We start from the raw sequence: 13847 nt of genomic DNA on the forward strand, positions 1-13847 counted from the left end.
CAGTTGATTCTTATCATTGGAATTTGATATTGAACAATTTCTAAATTTTAATAGGGATCAAAACTTGTGACGCAAATTCGAGCGCAGACCCTTTTGAGATTCGGAGACTGGCAATTATTAATTTATTAATTCTCATTTGAACGTTCAGAATCTGTGGCATTTTAATCATCTTTTCTCTAGTCCTTCTTTATTAAGAATTCTATTCAAAAAACCAAATCGAAATTTTAGAAAGAAAGGGAGAAGTATTTACAAAAAGATTTAGGAACTTTTTTTCCAGTCGAATATGTAGCGTGAAAATCGTATACATTCGGAGATGAAATACAAAAGTCATCTTAATTCCCTCGCCTTGGAAAGTAAATTTTTTTCTCTGCTTTTTATTAGACCTATATATTTTGAAACAAAGTGAAAGCGCAAATTCTGCAAACACTATATATATATGCATTGTGAGAATGATTGTGCGTGTTCCAGTGATTGTTCTAGCCTTGGCCTTAACCTTAAAGATTTTATCATCCAAGTTTGTTGCATTGTCCACGCATTTGCGTTTTTTTTCCCCACTCTATATATAAACCAATTTTTGTTTTAAAGTAAAATTTTCTCATTTTAAAACTCGAACTGGTTAAGAATTTTTTTTTTTTTTTATTTAACCTTAGAAGAGATGACGCTAAAGTGGTTTTAAAGGCGGTGGTCGCTCGTTATGAGGGTCTTGTACTTAACTTGCGGTCGAGTACCTTATGCACCTTGCCTTGAATCTCCTGCCTGCTGAAAAGCAAACTACTCTTAAGGCTGGGTCATAATTATTGTACACAAAGTGACGACGAGAATTTAAACATATCTTCAAGTTTCTTTTTTTTTTTTTTATGAATCGAGGGCATTTGAATATATTTTCTTGTATTCAATGTATGTAATAAAAAATTTTCTTTTTTGATATATTTTAACGATGAAATTTTTGATTATGGAGTTGGAGAGTTAAGATAAAAGGAGGAGGGAGAGTGCACCAAACGGGATGTATGACATTATAATATGGCAAAAGGTAGAACCAATTTCAATATTGGAGCAAATTACAGGGGAATGGAGTGGCTCGACCTTGTCTACGGGATTGGCGACTTTGTGGCAGAGGAACAGAAGAGAGTGTGTGAGACTTTCTCGTAGGTGGCGCAATGACAGTCTCTGCAAATTGCGTTCATAAAGTCCGTATCGATGTCAAGATTATACACAGTGTATATATATATGAGAGTTGTATATCCACACATACCATAAGCGTGTCCCTGAAGAAATATACTCGCGAACGTCCCTGACATTGTCGTGTCATTCAAGGATCATGGACTATGAAGGGAACGCATTCATATAATGTTTCCGGCCAATACTTTTACCCTCGTTTTTATTGGTTTAAAAGAAGAATGTGTTTTTTTAATGCTTTAGGATGTCAGGTGTAATTATTATTCTACTCAAATTGGGTTTATTATTTAATTATTGGTTTTGAAATGCAAAGTATAAACAACGCAAAGAAAACTTCAAGCTGAACAATTGAATCTCTTGATGCAAGAACCAGACTTAGAATAGAATTTCAATGCTCTGTCTGGTTCCTGCATCAAAAGGGTTCAATTGTTATTGAAGTTTTGACCGCAAATCAAGTTTTTTTTTAATTGTAATTTCTCATTTGGATAATGATACTGGGGAAATATGGATAGAATTAACGGAATTTAATTATTGATTAAATTATGTTGATGTAACGCCCGCGTCTATTGGAAATCGATAAATCTCGATGAGAAACAAGAGCATAGAGAGAGGCAGTAATAATGAGATTGTGCGTGGAAGTGGGAGAGAAAGAGAGAGGATGAGAGTGGTATGCGAACCTTCGAGAGTTGTATACTCGCGACAGGCGCGAAGGAGAGAGTGAATCAGAGTGAGCGAACGAAAGGGAGTCAGAGTGCAAGAAAGATAGAGGATGGATCGTGCTAGAAGGAACAAGAATGAGAAAGAGTAACAGAGAAAGAGAGAGCGAGGAGTGGTTCACCTGCATTGCTAGCATTGCGCCGACTCAAGGCCAGAGAGTCTGTGAGAATGAGAGGACCAGACCGGGTCGGGACCTCCTTCCTTTCAGTGCCTTCCAGTTTCCTGTTCGTTGCTCTCTTTCTCTCTCTCTCTCTCTCTCTCAAACTTCTTTCTTTTCTGCATCTTTCCGGAGAGAAAAAGCAGCGAGTTAGCTGCTAAAAGTTCTTTGGAATTTACGATATATTATGTCCTTCGATGAGAATTGTTTCGAAATTTCGAGCAATTGGTATATGATTTTATTTTCCTGGTAAAAATTGAAGTCTTTTCAGGATTTCTATGAAGGGCCAGAACAATTTTTGTTTCTCTTCTATTCGGTTACAATGCTGTTAATTCTTGTTGCATTAGGTGGTCGGTTTGACCATTAGGGTTCCTTAATCCAAGACGTCTAGTCTGGGTAACCTAGTCTGGTTAAACTGGACTGGAATTAGCCTTCATATGGACTGGCGAAATTAAGCCAACATTGGTTCAAAATTGGAGATATATCATCTCAACCTCATCTGCTACAATTGTCATTAGTTTGGAGACACCAATTTTGAATCAAAATTGAAGCACCGGGCTTTAAATTTTCGCTTTGTTTTTTAAACCAAGACTTAACGAATTTTGACCAAGCCTTAACCAGACCTAAACAAGCTTAAACCCATTGTTGCCTCTCACTTGGGAATCTAAATTCAGTATTGATACCCCAGGTGAGAAGCGACAATACAGGCCCGCAGCTTCAATCTTGATTGGTGTGTCCAAGCTAATGACAATTTGGGATAAGCATTTAATCCAATTTTGAACCAATGTTGGATTAATTTGGCCAGACTGTATTAAGGCTAATTACAGTCTGGATTATCCGGGCTAGGTGTTTAATCTAAAACCAAACCTTAAGGCGTTTCTAGAATCTTTATGTTGAAAAGGTCTTAAGAAGCCTTAAATAGTGGCGTAATGGATAGAACAATGATAATTACATGTCTGGGTGAGACTAGACGACTTAGTTTCCTAAGTCTGTTAGAGACATTTGACCCTTATCTCACCTTTAATTCTGATAATACAGTACTATTAATAATACCAATTCTACTACTATTTTAAAAGCTAAAATTTACTGTTTCATCAGATTTAGAAACTCTAATAATGTAAATTAAGCATAAATTTGAAGAATCCGATACTAAATTTCGTTTGTTTTTTGATTACAGGTTGCAAGATCAAAGCACTGCGTGCAAAGACAAATACCTACATTAAAACGCCAGTTCGAGGTGAGGAGCCAGTGTTTGTGGTGACTGGACGAAAGGAGGATGTGGCAAAGGCAAAACGTGAAATTCTCTCAGCTGCTGAACATTTCTCGCAGATTCGCGCATCCCGTAAGAGTTCATTGGGTGCATTACTTGGAGCACCACCAGGTCCACCAGCATCAGTTCCTGGACACGTGACAATTCAGGTGCGAGTACCATACAGAGTCGTTGGTTTGGTAGTAGGTCCTAAAGGTGCGACCATCAAGAGGATTCAACATCAAACGCATACATATATTGTGACACCAAGTCGCGATAAGGAGCCAGTATTTGAAGTAACTGGTTTACCCGAGAGTGTTGAGGCGGCAAAACGTGAAATTGAAGCACACATTGCATTAAGAACTGGCACTGGACCAGGCATTGAGGATGCCGATTTATTGGGTGCATTATGTCGCGGTGGTTTGGGATCAATTCTTGGCTGTTTAGATCCATCGGGCTCAAATGGCTCAAACGGCTCGAGTGGAGCATTCTCAAGTAGCGGAAGTTGCAGTAGTTCATCAAGTAGCTCAGGTGCACCGGGTTTAAATGATCTTGTTGCAATTTGGGGCGCTGGTTTAGAAAGAGACGAGGGTCTTGGTGAATCGCCATCATTTGAATCGCAAGCTGCATCATCGTCATCAATTTGGTCATTCCCAGGTGTTGCTCTACCATCGAGACCATCGCCACCTGCATCGGCGAGCCCTGCATCACCAACTGATTCACTTTTAGGCGGTGGTAGCGCCAATGGACGACGTGAATGTGTTGTATGCGGTGACAAGGAAATCACTGCAGCACTTGTACCATGTGGACATAATTTATTCTGTCTCGATTGTGGAAATCGCGTTTGTGAAAGCTCAGATCCAAGTTGTCCAGTGTGCCAGAGGCCCGTACTTCAGGCACTTCGCATACTCTCTTAAAAGAAGAATCTCTCCGGAAACGGAGACGCGAGGAGGCGAATAGGAGGAGGAGGAGGAAAGGAGGAGGAAAATTGTCGAGGTAGAAGAAGAACATGGAGGAAATAGATGGAGAGACACGAGAGCGGCCAAGAATTTCTTTTTTTCTGTCCGTGACGATCGTCTCGTTTTGAGTTCCAGCGCGAGGAAAACATCGAGGCCGACCGTCATGAACAAAATCAACTTGTTAGACTATATATATATAGGAAGAGAACACGCGCACAAGTTTCAATTCCACTGCTGCTGTTGCTGCTGCCAATATTTACCTTTTACCATTAATAAAAAAAAAAAAAAAAAAAAAAAAAACGGGAATAATTCGATTCAAACACATCGCTCATGTTCCCGCCACAACTGGATACAACGAATCGATATTTAAAAAAAAAAAAAACACTTAGTAGGTGTCACTCCGATTCTATTCGCGACAAAATAATACAAACTCTCGTGACACAATGGGAGAATATTTAATAAAAAACCCAGACAATTTGCTCTGATGTGGCGGCGCCGCTTCGTCAAATCAAAAAAAAAAGAGACTCAAAATGCAGACGAAATCGTTATTATATTGGCTGTAAAAAAAAATTTTTCAAAACAAATTTTTTAAATATGTTTAAATAAGTATATATATATTATATGTATTTTATGTGTATTTTAACATTTTACGATTCGTTCTGTGCATTGAATCTAAAAAAAATAATTCCTTTTGATTATACGATCCTACGACGTTAAAAAAAAGCGATTCGTCATTCAAGCATTGAAAAAAAAAAGTATAGTCGAAATTTTTTTGTAGAAAAACTCAATTTGGGAGTTTATATTTTCTAGAGATTATAAATGTTTTTAACCCGTTGAATTTTTACTATTTTTTTTTTTTTTAATTTTCAAAAACGGGTCTACGTTTGTACAGGGGGGTTTAAAAAAAAAAAATGGCGAAAAAAAATCAGGGAGCACCATGATTCGTCATAATTTCTCTTTCCGCCCGCCATCCCTCGCATAGAGTATTATCTTACCTTTATATAAGCGACACAGCAATTGAAATAATAATAATAATAATAATAATAATAATAAAAATAATAATAATATATATTCTATAAATATAAACATAAATATATTATATATATATATAAATATAAATATATGATGATATTTTATCGAGGAGATTTAGATTTTGTATTTTTCGCGCGTACGTCGCGATGGGACGACGGGTGGAAAAATCGAGAGGGAGAAAAAAAAAGAAGTAAATTTTTTTTATATATATATAATTTTAATAAAAAATTTTTCAAAATGAAAAAAATATATATTTGAATATGACGAATCATGGAGCAGCGGCCCCCGCAATTGTATTCTTCAAAAAAAAAAGGAAAGGAAAGGAAAAAAGATGAAAAAAAGATGAAAAAAAAAAAAAAAAAAAAAAAAAAACCCTAGTAATAATCGAAATAATAACTAATTCTTAATTAATACGATATACCTTTCGAGTAGGGATCGTCGACGCATGTAGCTTTTATTTCGAGAGACGTATTATATTATATTATATATATGCTATATTATATATTATATATATTATATATATAAATATCACATATTAACTATTGCAAAAAAAGAGGAAAAAAAAAATCAGCCGCAGACGGAATTTGCCGGAGGGTTGGGATCCCGCTCGAACCCCCATACCCACCCCCCAACACCCCTTCGTGAATTCAGGCTCAAAAAAACAAAAATCGTGAGCAATGTCGCGGCGTGTTTTTTTTTTGTTTTTTTTTTTTTTCTTTTTTTTTTCTTATGTTAACGCTGTGAAAAAAAAGCTGGGCTAATCTTTTAAATCAGCTCCGCAAAAAAAAAAAACGTTTTTCCAAGGTGATTAAAAGGCTGACAAAAGTTGACGAAAAAATAGGAGAGAATCACAATGAAAAAGAAATAATGATTTCTCCTCTTTTTTATCGGTATTCATTAACTTTTTTTTTTTTTTTTTCTCACTTTTTTTTCCGTTTCGCTGAAATATATATTTATATATAATTTTTTTTTCGTCCCTCATTAAATTTCTTGGTCTCGTTAAATCGTTGCCATTACGAAAATATGCTCAAATCATCATCGCGCGCGCAGAGCTCGCTGACATTTTTAATTTTTCATTGTCGGTGAGAAAAATTCTGCCCGCTGAGAAGGAACCACACGGAGAGTTGATCTCCGTTTTTTTTATTTTATTTTTTTTTTGCGTCTTTTGTGTGAGGTTCGTTCCTTTTCCATGTGGCGACCTCTACGGTCTTCTTGAGACTCTTCCTTCTTTCGCGTTCTCAATTAAAATTGCATATATATAAATATTTATAATTTTTTATATATATGCAAGAAAAACAGAATTTTTTTTTTTTAAATAGAGATAAACACGATTATTCTCGAATTTTCTGTTTTATTTTATTTAATATTTTTTTTTTTTTTTGCGATGACGCGCCCGTCATGTAATAAGATGCACCGCACTTATGACATTATACATATAAATATATATATATAAAAATAATATTATAAAAAAAAAAACGATACTCGAGAGAGGTTTATTATATTTAAGTTCGAGGCAAAGTAAATTCTATATTTTTTCTATGTTAAGTATAAACAAAAATATAAAAAAAAAAAAAAAAAAAAATGAAAAAAAAATGAAAAAAATGAAAATGGTGATGACATACATATATATATTATATATTTATAGGTATTCTCTTTAGCATCCACGTTCTGACTTTAAAACTATAAAAAAAAACGCACCGCGCAATACAGCGGAATATATAATAAAAAAAAAAATACATATATATGTAGATCAAGCGGATAAAAATATGTCATTCACACACTTCAATATATAAGTCTGATCGAAAATCACTATGAATTTAAAAAAAAAATTTATTTTTTTTTTTGAAGAAACAAATTTTTTTTTTTCTGGGTGAGAAAAATATGTAAAGAAAAAAGACGATGAAATTTATTATTTAAAAAAAAAAAAAAATAATGGGAGGGAATTTTTTTCGGGGCGGGACATATATATATAAATATATATTATAATTATTCGAGGGGATTTAATGAAATAGTGAACAAGTTTTTAGCAAGACAAGATTTAGACGATCGAGGAAGATTTTTAAATACGTAGATATATAAGAATTATAATAATATATAAATATATTAAAAATAAAGTAAATAAAGAAAAAAAAAAAAATTATTATAGCAAACCATGGAGGGAAAAGAGAAAATGCTAGTAATCTATATATATATATATTATTCTATGGCGTTTTGCGCTCGTGAATTTTTAACGCGTAAAAAAAAAATAAATGTAAACTAATAATATGTGAAAAAGACGATTTTTTTTATGAGGCGAAGGGCGATTGTCAACTTTTATAAAAGGGATTTTCGAAAAAATTTTTTTTAAAAAAGGTGTGACTGTTTTTTTTTTCGAGAGAGAGAGTTCTTTTTTTTAATTCTGTTTAGAAAAGCCGTTAGAAATCTTTGCAATGGAAAATCATAATAATGGGGTAAAAAAATTTCAACCCCTGATTTATATTTTTAAATTCGAAATTTAATTTTTTTTTTTCTTTTTTTTCATCGAATTTCCCTTGCAAATGATAGATCACCGTTCGTCACACGTCTTTTATGTAACAATCATGACTTAATCTCGTTTTTTTAAAAACATATATTTTGTTTTAAAAAAAATTTCTTTCCATTCATTTAATATTTAAAAAAAAATTTATTTGATTTTTCACTAACTCATGTACCAATTAATAAAAGCGAGTATTCATATATAAATGTGGCTAAGATTTTAAACGAGATACAGTTTAACGATAATATATTAATAATGATAATAGTTTACGAAGTAATAATTATATAGATATTTAATATGTATTAAGAGGCGTAAATTGCGTAATACAATACATGAACATATAAAAAAAAAATAGCCATTGGCTGTGACCGATAACTGCCATTTTCGTAGAAAAAAAAAAATGCAAAAAAAAAAATAAAATAAAGAAACGAGAGAAATGAGTCTTAAAGAAATCACAAACGAGCTCACATTGACGTGATTTGACGGACGGTTGAAAAGATCGTAAATTTTTTTTTTTAATAAAAGGTGTTTGGAGGCAAAAAAAAGTGAATTCATCGCAAAAGAGGGTTTATGTGAGAGAAATAAAATTTGTGTGATTAGTGAATGTGAGAGAGAGAGAGAAAGGAAAAGAGCAGGTGTTGTCGAGGCTCCCTTATCCCCCCCCCCCTTTTTTTTGTAAGACGAGTGACGAATAGAATATAGAGGATTAGAATGTGAAACACACGACGATACATATCTCAAAGAATAATAATTAAACATAAGAAAATCATATAGAGAATTAATGAAAAAAAAAAAAAATAGAAGTAAAATAGATTTAAACGTGAGCGTATATAGAGGATTCATAGAGACGATCGTTGTTGCTTAATTTAACTGTATTTAATATGTTATTATATTCTATTGTATAGGTATATATATATATTATATATATATAAATATATAAAAAAAAAATATCATTTTTAATGGTGAAATATTCGAATTGTGTTATCGCGCTCCCTCCCTTTTTTTAGAATTCGCGCACAATCTCTATATATATATAGTGAGAGTGAGATTTTTTTTTTCATTGATTTTTTTTTTCTTGCATATATTTATAATAATAATAATAAAAAATAAGCTAATTACAAAAAAACCCAAGTAGTGATTGGAGAGTGAGAACGTTTCGAGATATATATCTAATATATATATTATATATTATATACGTTTTGTATTAATTATATAAATATATATGCGAATATAATAAATGCCGAACGTAATTACTATATAGCCGCGTGTAATGCTTTTTGGGAAAAAAAAAAAAAATGACTTTTTGATATAGTGGAAAAAAAACCCCGATCCCTTGGATTAATTACTTAATTAAATACTTACACCTACTGGATTACTTAAACGAGAGAAAGAAAGAGAGAGAGAGAAGGAAAAAAAATAGCTGTTCGTATTCATGTATTGTCATCAAAAAAAAATTTTTTTTTTTTGTATAACGGATAATTGTCGCGTTATCCTAATCGATGTAATTATATAATATCGATGAAAAAAAGAAAAGAAAAGGGAAAAAAAAGAAAAAGGAAAAAAAAAACCGCTGTATATTATGACCAGTACTATATTTGTTAGGCCGTTTCGCGAGGATCAGCGCGGCTACGAGCAGTTCTCAGCCCACAATCTCGATCTCAGATGCGAATGAATGCCTTGAACGATATTTGTCCTCTTCTTATTTTTCTTTTTATAACGATTTCACTTGTACTCTTCGTATACTTTTTCAATTTATTTTCTTTTAATTTTATAACAAAAATTTTTTTTTTTTTTTATCAGAAAAGAAATAATTTTTTCGATTTTCAAAATTTGAATATTTAATTGACAATTTTTTTTCTACATTTTATATATATATTATTCTATATTATTTACAAAATATATATTTGTATTAATTAATATTAATTTTAATTATTCTATCAAATAATTGAAAAATATTAATTAATATAATATAAATTAATAATATAGCCAATATTATGTATAGAAAATGTAAGAAAATATTTCATAAAATTCTTTTTTTTAAATACGAAAATTTTGTGAAAAAAAAAATATTCTCAAAAAAAAAAAACATTTTCGGTTGATGAAAAATCACCTATCTTGGAAATGTACAATGAAATATTTCCTAATTCCTGAAGCTCGAATTTTCATAAAATTTTCTATATTTAATAATTTTTTTTTTTTCAACGATGAGAAAAAATATACTATTGAAAAATAAGTAAATTTTTATTTGAAAAATAGTTATATTTTTCTCAAAGTGCAAAATAATATGAATATTTGATAGAATTTTTTTTTTTTTTTATAGTAAAAAAAGAATTTATCGAATTCATATTAAAAAAAACATAAGGAATTTTCGAGGAAAACAAATCAGGACAAATCAGATTTATCGTCCCTTGGAGAAAATGATTTTTTTTTTAAGCAATATTTTCTTTTTTCAAACAAAATTATTTTCAAAAAAAAAAAAAAACAAATTTATTTTCCCTTTTTTTCAATTTAAAATTTATTTTTCGCTAAATTGTATAAAAAAAACAGAGTCCAAGTGTCATTGTTTCCCTCTTTGTAATTTTAGTTTATTTCTCAATTTCGCTGAATGATTAGCAATTTTAAGGATTATGGGATAACCCCTGCTCTCTCGAATGTCTGTGTATGAAAAAAAAAAAAACTCCTTTTTCGAGTAATGACAGTCGCCCGAAAAAAAAAAACCTAGAGAATCAGTATTTCAAGATGTAATTATTATATACGAAAAAAAAAGTTGATATTTTTTCATTTGACAAGAATTTTTTCCTTTTTAGTTTTTCTTTTCTTCTTTTTTTTTTTTTTTTTTGAACGAACAGAAAAAAAATTGAAAAGTGCGCGATATAAAAAAAAAACACATGGAGGTTTGTCAAATAACCGATTATACAAAATAGTGAGATAAAAAAAAAAAAAAATCGTGGATATGAATTACTCCAGGGGGGGGGGAAACAATTGGGAAGGGAACAAGGTGCGAGATAGCTTTTGCTCCGACTGATGATGAAAAAAATTAAATCGTATGGTGAATGTTAGTGCTAATATTTTTTACAACAAAAGAGTAGGGGGGGGGGGGAATTTTTTTTTTTTTTTTTCACAAAATTATAGAAAAAAAGAGGAACACTTAGCAATCATTTAAAGGAAAAAATTAAATATATATATATATGTGACACATATTATTATAGTTATGATTATTATTATTATTATTATTATTATTATTATTATATTGAATGTTGTGCGTAGTGTTTTTTTTCAAGGGCCCCGGCTGCGGTTCAAAAAAAAAGAGAGAGAGAGAGAGGGCAGATTTAGAGAAAAAAAAAGTAATTAATATATGTAGCGAAGAATATTTTATATTTGACATTTTATCACATTTATTGATTATAATATTATTATTGCTATTGTCGACGTCGATATTATTAATAGCATTATTAATGATTATTATTATTATTATTATTAATGATTATTATTATTATAATTATTATTATTATTATTATTATTATTATTATTGTAGTGTGACAAATGGCGAGCAGTTAGTTAAAAAGGAAAAAAAAAAACCTCGCGTTTATTGCCAGTGATTCTCAAATATTTTCCTAATCATACTCAGTGATCCTCAATCGCGAAGACAAAGAATATTTTGGATATAGAAAAAAAAAAAAAACCGGGAGCAACGCTGCTCGCACATTTTTTTTTTTTTTTTTTGTAAATATTAATTTACATTATATCCTCAAGTAACTCTCGCGATCAATTTTAAAAAAAGAAATAAATAACGACTGAATTTGAATGGAAATCGGAGAATTTTTTTTTTTTTTTTTAAAGAAATTTATAAGTTCCACACTCCGCAGGGACGCTTTTAAAAAAAAAATTTGTTTTTTAAAAGTAACCCCAAGGACCAATGGTTGATATTTACATTGTTTATTAATAAAGAATTTTTATTTAGTATCAATTATAATAATATATCGAAAAAAGTTTTGTAAAAGAGACAAAATTGTTTTTAGTTTACAGAGAGATAGAGAGAGAGAGAGAGAGAAAGAGAGAGAGAGAGGTTGAAAATAGATAGATAGAAAAGAGAAAGTGAGAGTAAAAAATTTTATAATTTTTTTTTTTATGCAAAATAGTCCCCAGATGAGTCTGAACAAAAAAAATAACGCATTGTCTCTTCCCCGTTAAATCGGGATTATTTTTGTAGGGCCTCTTTTTGTTTTCTTTTTTTTTTTTTTTTGTGATTACCAAGCGCACGTCCCTTGGACGGATCGACTGACCTATTTTGCATTTATATACGCACTCTTTTTGGAAATTATTTTTTTATCGTCGAGATTTTTTTTTTTAGTCTTTTCCTCCTCTTTTGAAAATAATAAAGTGTTTTGGGCATTATTGTGTGTGTAAAAAAAAAAAAAAAAAAAAATGAGGAAATGAATGAAAAAAAAAGAAAAGACGCGGGAAAGACGCCACACATTCGACGTATTTAAATTATTAAAAAGACCGATTTGACACATATATGACGTTTAATAAATAAACGTATATATTATTATAAAAAAAAAAAAAAAGAAACTTAGTATCTGTAATAACTACTTACATATTGTATTTGCTCTCGTATTTATATATTATAAGAATGGAAAAAGAGAATAAGACACGAGACCCAATATAATAATTACTCGACGGCATACGGCACATACGCAGCATCTTTTTTTTTTTTTTTTTTTTAAATTTTTTATTGCTAGTTTTTTTTTTTTCGTTTCTTATAAATAGATGTAGCGAACGCCATGACCGAGAGAGAAAGATAGAATGTTTGCAAGAAAGAAAGATTATATATATTATTCGTGCGTGAGAGTATGAGAGAAGAAAACAAAAAGAATTGCGAGGTTATTATTTTCTATATTTTTTTATTGTAATTTTACGGACATGCGATAATATATTATGACTATTATTAATATTATTATTATTATGAATATTTTAATATATAATATGATTTTAATATAATGTGCACTTATATATTTTCTTCCCTATGTTTTTTCTTTTTTTTTTTTTGTGTCTGGTTGTGTATTAAGCTTTGTGTTTGATTTGTTGTTGTGTTTGTTGCTTATCGATGTCTCCATTTCGGAGGACTTCCGCATTTTTTTTTTCCTATTTTTTTTAATAATTTTGTTTTTGAATTTTTTTTTTTTTGATAAAATAACGCACGAAAAGAAAAAATTGTCGAAACGACGAAATCAAACACGCAAGACATGACAACCCGACTGCCCTTATGTTAAATAATAATGCTATTTCTTTATACGAAGTATACCGCTATAATTATATTGCTATTATTATTATTATTATTAAATTACTATTATTATTATTATTATTGCTACTATATATATAAAAAAAAAATCGCTATTTTTACTGCGGCTGAAATTCAGTGTGGCATATATATATTATATTCATATAATATATATAGAACACAAAAAAAAATATACCTGTCCAAAAAAAAATCAAAATGCATGTATGACGTTCAATCTATTCTCGTTCCAATAATATGTTGACTGAATTTTTTTTTTTTTTTTTTTTTTAAATATTTATCTATTCAGTCGGACATAAGATTTCAAATTATATTATGAGTTCAGATTTTATTTAAATGAATTTTTTTTTGTTTAATTAGAATTATTTACTTAGACGCGTGAACGTGAAAGTTTCATTTATTATTCTTATTATATTATATTATTATATTATTATTATTATTATTATTATAAAGAATTACGATTATAATTAACGTCATCCACCTCGTCATTTAAAATATTTAAAAAAAAAAGAAAGATAAAATAAATAAAAGAAACAAACATGTTCATTATCGATAATATTCTATTTTAATTGTTTATTTTTGTACGAAACGAGTCTTATTTTATTGTAACAAACTCCGAGCTTTCTTCTTTTGTATAATGTGTAGTACCGATAACTGATCCGACTGCGATGAAAGACATACATACGTGCTTTGCCGTTTTATATATATATATATAAAAAAAAATATATATATATATAAATAAT

General features: G+C 30.1%; 1 protein-coding gene across 1 annotated transcript in view; it reads left to right on the plus strand.

The window, feature by feature from the left end:
- Positions 1-12520, plus strand: part of LOC127277801 (RNA-binding protein MEX3B) — a 61805-nt gene extending 49285 nt beyond the window's left edge. Inside the window, exon 2 of the mRNA XM_051299185.1 lies at positions 3228-12520. Coding sequence (XP_051155142.1) covers positions 3228-4216 — 989 coding nt within the window. The 3' untranslated portion in view covers positions 4217-12520. The remainder of the gene's footprint in view (positions 1-3227) is intronic.
- Positions 12521-13847: the final 1327 nt, after the last annotated feature.

Source organism: Leptopilina boulardi, unplaced genomic scaffold (assembly GCF_019393585.1).
Source record: "Leptopilina boulardi isolate dan_hultmark-lab unplaced genomic scaffold, ZJU_Lbou_2.1 LbouV2_179, whole genome shotgun sequence".
NCBI classification, from domain to species: Eukaryota; Metazoa; Arthropoda; class Insecta; order Hymenoptera; family Figitidae; genus Leptopilina; species Leptopilina boulardi.